This window comes from Schistocerca gregaria, chromosome 3, assembly GCF_023897955.1.
Source record: "Schistocerca gregaria isolate iqSchGreg1 chromosome 3, iqSchGreg1.2, whole genome shotgun sequence".
Lineage (NCBI taxonomy): Eukaryota > Metazoa > Arthropoda > Insecta > Orthoptera > Acrididae > Schistocerca > Schistocerca gregaria.
In genome coordinates, this window is record NC_064922.1 from 756,050,423 (window position 1) to 756,063,835 (window position 13,413).

The window sequence follows — 13,413 nt, forward strand, 5'->3', positions numbered from 1 at the left end:
GGGCACTCTGGTCATGTGTCAGGCATGGATGACCGCCTGAATTCGTGGGAAATATCTAGTGCAGCGAGGAGTATACCTACAGTGCATGTGCTTATGCTGTCTGCCTTTGGGGTGTATGTTCAAGTCTCTGGCGGTCGATTGCATGATGCAAAAGGAGCGATTTTGTATGGCGCAGGATACGAATTGTTTGTCTACTGCTTCAACACAGTACGCGGTGATATATTGTCGGGTTGGAGATCGGTTTCATGTCTAATATTCAAGCTTCCGTCCTCAGTGGCAAAGCAGTGTAATTGACTAAGAGACTTTCTGTATTTGACGATCTGTAGACCACTTTGTAGGGTTTAATTGTAAGTGCAATATTGTGATCTGTACAAAATAGTTTTGCTGCTGAAACTCTCGTGTGCAGAAGGAAAAAAAGGCGGACAGTGCTTCCACACAGCCAGCATCAGTAATGTGGAGGGTAAATTTAGAAGACGTCCTTTGTGATGGGGCATTGGAGTGCCTTCAAACTGACTCGAATAAGATGGAGCCAATGTATCTATGGAAAGTTCTGAGAAAGCAAGCGTTCAAAGACACGTAGAAGTAGACCATCCATCTCTGGCAGCGATGCCATCACTCATTCGCCACTGTGGTATTAGGACATCTTCAGAGCGGTAGCTATTGGATACCGAAAATTCCCGCTCTTTTTCTCTTCTGTAGGACAGTTTTTCCAATTCTGTTTGTGTAATTGATTTGATTTCCCCCATCTGTCCTTAGACAGTGCTCTCTTTCCAAACAACAAGACTGTTTTTATGATTAACGTGTTTTCGCGAGCGTGGACAGACATGATGAAGGCTTTTAGTGGTGAGAGCGTTTAACGTTTCTGCGACATATGTTGACAGCAGGGCATCACGAGTTCTGGGAAGAGAACACGTGATGTCTCGTTAGGACCATCGGGAAGAATGCAATGGGTGTTATTGTGGGCTATATTCGTAAATAGGTCCTGGTCGCTGCACGAATCCGTCAGCCGCACTGGGCACGTAAGCCCACGTGTACAGCCATACACAGCTCAGATGTCCTGTTAGGAGCGCTAGGAACAATGCACCCTGTGCTATTCTGGGAAGCATTGGAACAGATTTCTATAGTGTGACCTGTGACGTCAGTATCCACAGGCAGAGAGGTATCGTGCCCGCAATGGTAAACACGTGCATGTGGCCCAGAGGCGTCTAGTGTATGGAACCTGTGCGAGTGCTCCATTCAGTGTGCATGCCTTTGATTTCTGTAGGGGTCAGTTCGCGGATACATCTCGGTTGACTATAGCTCAGAAGTGTTTTTTAAGCGCTATGAGTGTTTGTGTAGTGTATTATTTTCAGCTGTTTAAGAGTTGCGAGTGTGTTTGCAGATCCTTTTACGTGCATTATTTTTTGAGAAGTTAAGAGTTGTTTTCGTGTCTGCACATAAGTGTACTGCATTATTTCTGTGATTGACGAGTAGTCTGCAGGTCTCTGTGCTGTGTACTGCATTATTTCGGTAATTTACGAGTTGTTTGCGTGCCTGTACATCAGTGTACTGCATTATTTTGGTAATTCACGAGTTGTTTGCGTGTCTGTTCCGTAGTGAACTGCATTATTTCTACAGTTTACCAGTAGTTTGTAGGTCTGCAGACTAATTACTGTGACCCTAAGCATGTCAGGATGAGTGTTTTGTATCAGTATAATACTGAAACTATGTGAAATTCGTCCCTAAATAAATTGTTCCAAAAATAAATAAAGTACGCTACTTCATCTCTCCAGCAGCCCAGCCAGGCTTAGTCCTTTTTCCGCCATCCTCCCCCCCCCCCCTCCCCAGACTGCCATCTTGGTTTATGCCACAGGAGGGAAGACAGTGCCCTCTGGTGACAGTACTGTGTACTACACCAGTTGGACTCCAGGCCTCATGGTGAACACACTGGAGAGAGGTACTGCCTCAAATTGTTTAAATAAAGACTGCCTGCAAAATAAAGACTTATGTCCATCCTATCCAGCACAGGCTGAGTCCTTTTCCCACCAATTCCTAGGAAGAGGTGACGACGGATGACTTAGGTTAGTGGAGGTAGACCAAGTGACCTGTTTTCCTGCTATTTTCTTAGGCTAAAGGAGGTATCCTTGATGCGTTGCATTGCCCTGCTGGAAGTTGAACTTACCATCATTTTATGGGGGGGGGAGGTGAGGGGATGGGGAGGGGAGGCGGTTAGGTTAGTGGAGGTAGCCCTATTGACCTAACTTCCCACCAAAATCTGAACTTCCTACCATGAAGTAATAGCGATGTTGCCATATATATCGCCGCCATCTTGGATCCGCCATCTTGAATAAGTTTTGCAACAGTGCAACATGGGGTGGATAGAAGGTTTTCCCAATACTGACATAAAATGTAGATCGACAAAGGCAAGAAAAGCGTTTCTAAAGAAGAGAACTTTGTTAATATCGGGTTTAGATTTAAATGTCAGGAAGTCCTTTCTGAAAGTATTTCTATGGAGTGTAGCCACATATGGAAGTGTAGCATGGACGATAAACAGTTTAGACAAGAAGAGAATAGAAACTTTCGAGTTGTGGTGCTAATACAGAAAAATGCTGAATATGAGATTGGTTGATCACGTAACTAATGGGAGGTAATGGATACAATTGGGGAGACGAGAAATTTTTGGCACAACCTATGTAGAAGAAGGGAACAGTTGGTAGGACACATTCTGAGGCATCAATGGATCGCCAATTTAGAACTGGAGGAAATTGTGGGGGACAAAAGCGTAAAGGGAGACCAACAGGTGAATATATTAAGCAGTATACCAGTAGTTACTTGGAGGTGAAGAGACCTGCACAAGATAGAGTTGCATGGAGAGCAGCATCAAACCAGTCTTCAACAAGTGGGGAAGGGTAGGGGGAGAGATGGGGGTGTCCAACAGCACCCTCCGGTGGTGCTCTTGTAAATTAGGTCAGTCGGTCTCCAAACCTCAAGTGAATGAACAAATTAGGAAATTCCTGCCATTTTTCATTTACCACCATTCTTAAAATTTGTAACAATTTAATTACTCTGGGTATCAATTTAATTAATTAATTGCTTGTGAAGTTGCCACATTAACACCCCTCCCCCCCCCCCCCCCACAGTGAAGCATGTGGGGACAGCCGCTAGGGGAGATGAGCTCTCCTGTTTTGTTTCGTCTAGCGGTAGGCCGCCATTGTAGTGCAGTCTGATAATTAACGTAAGTTTTATCTGTATTTTGAAAAATATAATAGAAATTGTATTATTGACTTAGTTGTCACCTTTCATTATCGCAACCATTAATTATAATTAACAAAATTTTTACAGAACTTCGCAGTACAGGGGGCTCATCTCCCTTAGCAGGATCTAGTCGGCCATTACGCTGACTGTAATATTTAATTAAAATGTCATGTCATAATATTAAATGTAAATGCGAGAGACTTCTCAGTTTCGATTTTTCATTCATTTCAAAGTTAGAAAGAGTCAAAATAGATTTCGTTTATTAATATTTAGAATACTGAGTGAGTTCAGTATGTTTCATTTTGGCCGGCTAACGGCAGACGAGATTCTCTCAAGTTTTGCCTTGCAAATAATGAAAAAGAAATATTAAAATATCATTACATTACGCAATGTCTCAGTTAATCTTTGTGTAATTTGGTACATGAATAACCAGTAGCCCCGGAGACCCATATTAATAATTACAGTTGCGTAAAAATACGCATATTTTGTTTTCTAACTAGCAGCGCTCACGCAAACTATTTATTGAAGGCGGTGAGTCACACGCTGTGTTTAAAAAATATTATATCGTGCGTACTTTGGGGCTGCCGATGTCCGTACGAGTGTTATCGCGGTATAAGTTAATTAAAAGTTTCATGGTAGCCCACAATATTTAAAGCCACCGTAACGAAAATCATAAAATATATAATTATAAAAATAAAAATATACACTTATACCGTGATAATCGTCAAAAATCCCGAGGCCCCAGCCCATAACGCTCTAAACGTTCTCAACTGGGGACAAGTATGGCGATCTTGCTCGCCAAGGTAGGATTTGGCAGGCACACTTCCAGTGTGCGGACGGGCGTTATCTTGCTTGAATGTACGTCCATTATGGACTGCCGTGAAGGGCAACAAAACGGGGCGTAGAATATCGTCGATGTACCGCTGTGTGAAGGTGCCACGGATGACAACCAAAGGGATCCTACTATTAAATGAAACGGCAGTTTGATCGATGTGATCGAGCAGATTCTCGATTGGGTTTAAATCCGAGGAGTTTGGTTGGCGGGGTAGTAAGGGAAGCTCATCCTACTGCTTTTCGAACCACGCACATACACTGTGAGCTGTGTGACACGTTTCGTTGTCCTGTTGATATCACCACGCTCAGAAAAAACAAGCTGCATGCAGGGGTGGATATGGTACCCAAGAATAGATGCATCCTTGTGTTGATCCAGTGTCGCCTCCAGAGTGACGAGATTGCCCAATGAATGACACAAAAACAGTCCCCAGACTATAAAGGTCCCTACTCCGGCCTAGACCCTTCTGATGATTGTTCGAAGACCGTACATGCCAATGGGCATCCATCCGATGGATCATAAAACGTGATATATCTGAAAAGGTCACCTGTCGCCACTTTGGGACGTCCAATTGCGGTACTGGCGTGCAAACTCCAGCCTTCGTTTCCGATGAACAGCAGTCAACATGGATACATGAGCCGGGTGCCTGCTGTGGAGGAAGATGCTCAGCAGCGTTCGCAGAACAGTTGTTGGGGAGAAACTGTTGGTAGCCATTTGGTGTTTTGGCAGTGAGTTGCTCACAGTTACACGTCTGTTCGCCACATTCGCCAGAACTCTCACCAACCAAATACTATTAATTTTTAGTGCGTAAAAAATTTATTGTCGAGACAAGGGTCTAGAGTGTACACTACTATTCTCATAATTTGCTGGTGCTTAATGAGAGGACAAATATTACATTAAAAATATTTGTCTTGGTTAATAAACGTTCCTTCCCACCACGTATTGAACCTTCACCATCAGATACACATTTGTATGAGATATGGTATAAACTTATTTCATTTAAGTCGCAGAACCTTGTCTATTGATTGCAGCTTAGGTTTCTTGTTGAGGCATCGTAAGTAAGACTGATAACGACATCGTATTTACTTGTTCATAGGTACTCGAACTGATGAAGGAAGTGGCCGAAGATGACGACGACTCGAGTGATATTTCTGGGTATCATTCAGACTCCGATTCAGCCATCATGATGTCTGGGAATTCGCCATACGTCAGCAAGCGTGCTCGCTACAATTTCCTTACACGCTCAGGTGAGTAATTTTATCGTTTCCAATAACGACGAAAACCTCTCACCGCTGCTTCCAGTGACTTGAAAAGACTTTCATCTCATCTCTCTGTTTTCCCTTTTCATCTTTATGCTTCGTGGGAATTCGGTCGTTCGACCATTTGTTCGCCTATCAAGTGGATAATCTTCCAGCAGGCCGCAGTTGCCCCCTGCCCTCCTTTTCCGTTCCTTTCCCATTCAGCCTATCTTCCAGTTTCTTTGTAAGATTCCAAGTCTGCCTGTGAATCGTATGAGACAGTGAAGCAACAATCATTTAAAAAGTTCTCTCCTATTAAAACAGCAAACTTGTTTCCTTCGATGCAGTTAATTATGATTTCGTGCTTTTTAAGCTCATAATTCATTGTTCTGTTTGCATTGTGTAACGAATGGTAAAAGTAAAATGTACTGTTTACAGATACGTATGTATGCTATTGCTTCCTCTATACGAGCTGCGCGGTCTAGGCGCCTTGCCACAGTTCGCCTCCTCCTTGGGGCATGGGTGTGTGTTGTCCTTAGCGTAAGTTAGTTTAAGTTAGATTAAATCGTGTGTAAGCCTAGGAACCAAAGACCTCAGCAGTTTGGTCCCATAGGAACTTACCACCACCATCTCTATACGATGCTTTCCTTTGCTTGAGCCTTATTCTCGCAGCAATGTGGAGTCGGCCTTGGATTGGGCAGTATTAGTTTCAGATGGTGGCCGTATGCCCTTCCTGCCGCCACCCCGAACCCCCCAGGACAAAAGTAGTGTACCCCAGTTGTCTGCGTTTAGTGTAAGGACAACACACACCCATGCCCCAAGGAGGACGCAAACTATGGCAAGGCGCCTAGACCGCGCAGCTCGTATAGAGGAAGAGTGCAAACATGTTGCAAATGGGTGAGTCGTGTGACTGAGGAGGAAAGTGGGGACCAGCCCAGTATTCACCTAGGGGGATGTGGAAAACCGCCTAAAAACAACATCCAGGCAGGCCGGCCTACTTGCCCTCGTCGTTAATCCGCCGGGCGGGTTCGATCCGGGGCTGGCGCGGCTAACCGAGTCCAGGAAGCAGCGCATTAGCATTCTCGGCTATACGATAGCGTGTTGAAAAGTAATGCCTCTCAATTTTTAATGTGAAAACTCTAAATGATTTAAAAATAAAACAAACATTATTAATATTCTATATCTTTATTATTCATGTCTACATATTTACTTCTTAACATATCAGCCTGACGACGAACGCATTTCTCCTAGTGAAACATTAGGTCGTTAATACTATCACAGGAATGTTAGATATCGTAGAGGGAGCCACAACTTCACTCCTACTTGCACCGCTGCATCAATATCAAAGTGAAGTCCTTGAAGGTGTTGTTAAAGTTTTGGAAACAGATGAAAATCGGATGGAGCCAATTCGTGACTGTACGGAGCATGAATGACAACAGTAAACTCAGGTCCAAATCCGAAAGCAGGGTCGTTGATAAAATACAACACTCAACATTGAAAGCAGGCTTATTTCGCACACCAACGTCTAGTCAGTATATAACTGACCTTGTGGGCGCATAGTGCTGCTGCTTATACAATCATGGAATACTCCATAATACACAAACATTACAAACACATTTCCTGAATCTTCCAGAAATTATAAAAACTAAATAGCAAATAATTGGTAGTTGTTAGATTTGAACTGGCGAACCGTAATACGCTAACCACTAATAAGTCTCACTGCAAGCACCGCATCTCCCGCCATCATTAGGCAAAAAATGGCTATGCCTACCTAGAATGGCATTCTTCCTATTAGGAGCAAGGCAGCTTCTTGTGGCTGATCACTTCAGGCAGGGTTCATACACTCTCGGTCAAAAGTTTTCGGTCATCCGTGATGAAAACTATATAACTTATTTCACTGTACAAGCACATCATAAAAACGAAATAGACCCACAAAATAAATATTTTCCCTCTCGTCATTAAGCACAATTCAGTACAATTTAGATTTTAGCTTCTTCAAAGTATCCCCCCTTTGCCCTCTGAACAGCTGCACAAACTCTTGACTTTCTGGAGATAAGATTTTGCAAATACTGCAGTCCAATACGTCTGCAAATATTACCATAAATCTTCAAAGTTAGATGACCTCACATTTCTAAAATCTCCCTGTCAACTGCATTCCAGATGAGTTTAACAGGATTTAAGTCTGGTGACTGACTTGGTCAGATCGTATCTTTCAGTTCACCACATCTCTCTTTTCTACTGACATACACTCTGCACAATTTAGAAGCATGTTTGGGATCATTGTTCTTATGCAAAACAAACCCGCAACCAGTAAGTTATTTTCCAGATGGAACTGCATTGTTGATCAGTATCCTGTGACGGTACTAGGCGCTTCAGTCTGGAACCGCGTGACCTCTACGGTCGCAGGTTCGAATCCTGCCTCGGGTATGGATGTGTATGATGCCCTTAGGTTAGTTAGGTTTAAGTAGTTCTAAGTTGTAGGGGACTGATGACCACAGATGTTAAGTCTCATAGTGCTCAGAGCCATTTGAACCAAGTATCCTGTGATATCGTTCCTTCTTTAATTTTCCATTAATTCTCAATAGGTTACCGACTTTTATCACCCGCAAAATATCGCCACACCATGACCGACCCTCCACCATGTTCCGCCATTGGTGTCATACTGTGACTTTTAAAACGTTCTCCACAAAGTCGACGAACAAACGTTTGACGATGGTTTCCAAATATTTCAGCCTTAGATTTTTCCGTGAATAATATACTGGACCATTGTTGCACGTTGCAGTTTTTATGTTGTGGTGCCCCCTGCTGTCTATTCAACATCTTTTGTTTCTGTTGTAAAGGTTTCTTTGGCTGCTGTGCACTGTTATAAACCTTATTCGCGAAGACGACGTTGCATTGGAGGGACAAAGGGGCAAAATGATTAGAAAAGTACAAAGGACAACTAAACCAAGCAAAAATATACATATGTTCAGTAAATTAGATAAAAAATCAGTAGTGTCATATCTCATGGGTAACTTGAAACTTTCACCACAGGGCAGGAGTATGCAGAGGCACTCGGACTCAAGTTTAAAAGCTGAAATGCTTAATTCCATTTTCAAATGTTCGTTTACAAAGGAAAATCCAGGAGAATTGCCCCAATTTAATCCTCATACCACTGGAGAGATGAATGAAATAACTATTAATGCCAATGATGTTGAGAAACACCTGAAATCGATAAAAATTAACAAAGCTCAAGGCCCCGATGGAATCCCTGTCAGATTCTATAATGAATTTGCGCCTGAGTTAGACCCTCTTCTAACTACAATGTATCGTAGATTTCCCGAACAAAAAATCGTGCCCAGCTCTTGGAAAAAAGCACAGGTCACACCCGTCTACAAAAAGAGTAGTAGAAGTGCTACACAAAATATCGTTCAGTATCCTTGAAATCGATTTGTTGTAGACTCTTAGAACATATTCTGAGATCAAACATAATTAGATATCTTGCACAGAATGACCTTCTCAATGACAAACAGCATGGATTTCGAAAACATCGATCATGTGAACCCAACTCACGCTTTTCTCACATGACGCTCTGAAAGCTTTGGATCAATGCAGCTAGGTAGAGGCAGTATTTCTTAATTTCCGAAAATAATCTGACTCCGTATCACACCTACGATAATTGTCAAAAGTACGATCATGTGGGGTATCAAGAGTAATTTGTGACCGGACTGAGGACTTTATGGTAGGGAACACACAGCATGTTATCTTGGATGGAGAGTCATTGTCAGATGTAGAAGTAACATTGGATGTGCCCCAGGGAAGTGTGTTGGATCCCTTGCTGACCATATTGTATATTAATGACCTTGCATACAATATTAATAGTAAAATCATACTTTTTGCAGATATTGCATTTATCTATAATGAAGTATCATCTGTTAGAAATTGCATAAATATTCAATCAGATCTTGATAAGATTTCAGTGTGGTGCAGAGACTGGCAACTTGCTCTAAATATTCAGAAATGTAAAAGTTTGCACTTCACGAAACGAAGAAAACGTAGTATCCTATGACTATAACATCAGTGTGTCACTGTTGGAACCGGCCAACTCGTACAAATACCTGGGCGTAGCACTTGGTAGGGACATGAAATGGAATGATCACATAGGTCTAGTCGTGCGTACAGCAGGTGGTAGACTTTAGTTTATTGGTACAATACGGGGAAGTGCAAAGGAGATGGCTTACAAATCACTCGTGCGACCGGTTCTAAAACATTGTTTAAGTGCGTGGGACGCGTACCAAATAGGACTAACAGGGGATATTGAACGCATACAGAGAAGGCCAGCACGAATGGTCACAGGTTTGTGAGAGTATCACAGAGATACTGAAGGAACTGAACTGGAAGACTCTTGATGATAGACGTAAAGTATCCCGAGAAATTTCAAGAACTGGTTTTAAATGATTATCCTAGGAATATACTGCAACCCCCTAGATATAGCTAACATAGCGATCGTGAGGATAAGATTAGAACAATTACTGCACTCAGAGAGGCATTTAAACAATCGTTCTTCCTATGCTCCATACGTGAATTGTACAGGAAGAAACCCTAATAAATGGTACAATGGGACGTCCTTCTGCCACGCGCCACACGGTGGTTTACGAAGCATAGGTGAATATACAGATGTAGATGTAAGGTAGTCCAACCGCCACATGATATTTCTTTACGTGAAAAATAGGGCAATCTCCTTATCAGCACTTGAACCAAATGTTTTTCATCTAGTGGGTTATCTAAATACTAAGACCTAATATGAATGTTACCCAGTATACTTCCTATATGTACCCCGTAACCTGTTATAGTACTTGGGATCTAATAAGTCTAGTGTCAATTTTTCTTGAGAACTTGTGAACCAATGTTTTCTCTTGAATTTTTCCTGAAAATCTTCCCACGATTGAAATTCCTCTGGATGAGCTGTCTCTATTTCGCTGCATCAGGTAGCAAATGTCCTACAGCCAATTATTCTAGATTAAATCCTGGAGGCAGTACACTGTACAGCTAGCTAATGTGTCGCACCAGCTGCTGTAGCGCCCTGCAGACGCCGTCGTGTACGTAGCTCAGTCTCGGGCAGTCGCTGTTCGCTGCACTGCCAGCGACTGCGAAGCGATGGAGTGCTGCCGTCGGAAGGCGTCACAGCACTCGTCGTCGAAAGCGGTCGTCGAAGAATCTGCCTTGTAGTCGGCTTATCTTCTCATGATTTATTTACTGTGACCGTGCTCCAACTCCTGAAGAATATTCGTTGTTGACCTGGTTGCTACGGCCAACTGGTATTCCTTTTGTTAAAGATCGTAACAGTCTAATTTTTTGGGGTTTAATTAAAGTCGCAGTCCCTATAGTCTGAATAATGTTGTTGTTTTTTGCACCGTTACAGTGTATGTGCTTACGATACAGTTCTTGATGGCGTGTTTACTTCCGTCGCTCTAGGCAACGACATACATCTTCCCGTTTCTCGTAAAATTTTAGTTTTCATTTCTTCTCAAAGCTCTCTTATGTTTTTCCTCACCTCCATATCCGTAACTTAGGATGTCGCATGAAGTATTTTTCTAGTTGTGGGTTGATTTTAAGTGACTGATATATTGCGAGATGTCAAGTCTTTACTCGTTTCCTGTAATAACAGTTACCTTCTGTTTCGAATTTCCCTGTCGCCGTCCTATTTTCTCTTGATGTTGTGGTCCTGCTGTGCAGTACCATGTGTTTGACCTCACATTTCTTTTCATAGTGCAGATGGGCGAGGGCTATAAGAGACCTTCTACATTTAAACAACTCACTACGAAATCACAAACACAGTTTCCGCAATTCTTCTATATTCAAATATGTTCTCAACACAACAACTGATAATTAACAAAGATTTTCACACATGTTCACACACTGCTTCAGTGTTTGACCAAAACCATAAGTTTGAACTTAACTCTATACAGCAAAGTACAGAGTTTTTAGTGACCGCAGCACCATCTGGCATGTATTGTGTTAGTGCGCGAGCGTCAATCCGGGTGCAAGTATCAATATCTCGGCCGAAACCTTGGCGCAGGCCTTTGTAACACACTGGATATCGCGGTTTGGCTGCCCTCTCCATGTCACACCGACAGAGGCAGACAATTTAAGTCTGAATTTTCTGAAAAACTGACAGCACTTTGCGGCCTGAGCCATCATCGGACGACCAGCTACCACCTAGCCAGCAACACAATGGTGGAACGATGGTACCGCACCCTAAAGGCGGCCCTGATGTGCCATACAGCCACATGGACGTGGCTCGTCCTCCTCGACCTTCGCAACTCCTACAAGCCAGACCTGGGTGGTTGCTTGGCAGAGCTAGTATGTGGAGAAACACTGAGACTGCCCTGCAATTTCGTAGAAGCCGCCCTGCGACAAGAGGTCGATTCTTTACACATGTTGGGCATCTCAGACAGCACATAGCGAAGATACAACCCCCCCCCCCCCCCTCACAGACATCAAGACACGGCACCAGTCCACTGTTCACACACAAGGACCTCAGCTCGCGCTCACACATAATGCTACATCTACATCTACATTTATACTCCGCAAGCCACCCAACGGTGTGTGGCGGAGGGCACTTTACGTGCCACTGTCATTACCTCCCTTTCCTGTTCCAGTCGCGCGTGGTTCGCGGGAAGAACGACTGCCGGAAACTCTCCGTGCGCGCTCGAATCTCTCTAATTTTACATTCGTGATTTCCTCGGGAGGTATAAGTAGGGGAAAGCAATATATTCGATGCCTCATCCAGAAACGCATCCTCTCTTAACCTGGGGAGCAAGCTACGCCGCGATGCAGAGAGCCTTTCTTGCACAGTCTGCCACTTGAGTTTGCTAAACATCTCCGTAACGCTATCACGCTTACCAAATAAACCCTGTGACGAAACGCGCCGCTTTTCTTTGGATCTTCTCTATCTCCTCTGTCAACCCGACCGGGTACGGATCCCACAATGATGAGCAATACTCCAGTATAGGTCGAACGAGTGTTTTGTAAGCCACCTCCTTTGTTGATGGACTACATTTTCTATGGACTCTCCCAATGAATCTCAACCAAGCAATCGCCTTACCAACAATTAATTTTATATGATCATTCCACTTCAAATCGTTCCGCACTCATACTCCCAGACATTTTACAGAACTAATGGCTACCAGTGTTTGTTCCGCTATCATATAATCATACAATAAAGGATCCTTCTTTCTATATATTCGCAATACATTACATTTGTCTATGTTAAGGGTCAGTTGCCACTCCCTGCACCAAGTGCCTATCCGCTGCAGATCTTCCTGCATTTCGCTGCAATTTTCTAATGCTCCAACTTCTCTGTATACTACAGCATCATCCGCGAAAAGCCACATGGAACTTCCGACACTACCTACTAGGCCATTTATACATATTGTCAAAAGCAATGGTCCCATAACACTCCCCTGTGGCACGCCAGAGGTTACCTTAACGTCTGTAGACGTCTCTCCATTGAGAACAACATGCTGTGTTCTGTTTGCTAAAAACTCTTCAATCCAGCCACACAGCTGGTCTGATATTCCGTAGGCTCTTACTTTGTTTATCAGGCGACAGTGCGGAACTGTATCGAACGCTTTCCGGAAGTCAAGGGAAATGACATCTACCTGGGAACCTGAATCTTATATTTTCTGGGTCTTATGAACAAATAAAGCGAGATGGGTCTCACACGATCGCTCTTCCCGGAAACCATGTTGATTCCTACAGGGTAGATTCTGGGTTTCCAGAAATGACATGATGTTGTTGTTGTTGTTGTCTTCAGTCCTGAGACTGGTTTGATGCAGCTCTCCATGCTACTCTATCCTGTGCAAGCTTCTTCATCTCCCAGTACCTACTGCAACCTACATCCTTCTGAATCTGCTTAGTGTATTCATCTCTTGGTCTCCCTCTACGATTTTTACCCTCCACGCTGTCCTCCAATACTAAATTGGTGATCCCTTGATGCCTCAGAACATGTCCTACCAACCGATCCCTTCTTCTAGTCAAGTTGTGCCACAAACTTCTCTTCTCCCCAATCCTATTCAATACTTCCTCATTAGTTATGTGATCTACCCATCTAATCTTCAGCATTCT

The 13,413-nt window shown here is 43.3% G+C and overlaps 1 protein-coding gene across 1 annotated transcript in view; it reads left to right on the top strand.

Moving 5' to 3' along the window:
* Nucleotides 1-13,413, top strand: part of LOC126353934 (uncharacterized) — a 336,644-nt gene that overhangs the window by 173,952 nt on the left and 149,279 nt on the right. Inside the window, exon 6 of the mRNA XM_050003196.1 lies at nt 5,163-5,313. Within this exon, the coding sequence (XP_049859153.1) occupies nt 5,163-5,313 (151 nt within the window). The remainder of the gene's footprint in view (nt 1-5,162; nt 5,314-13,413) is intronic.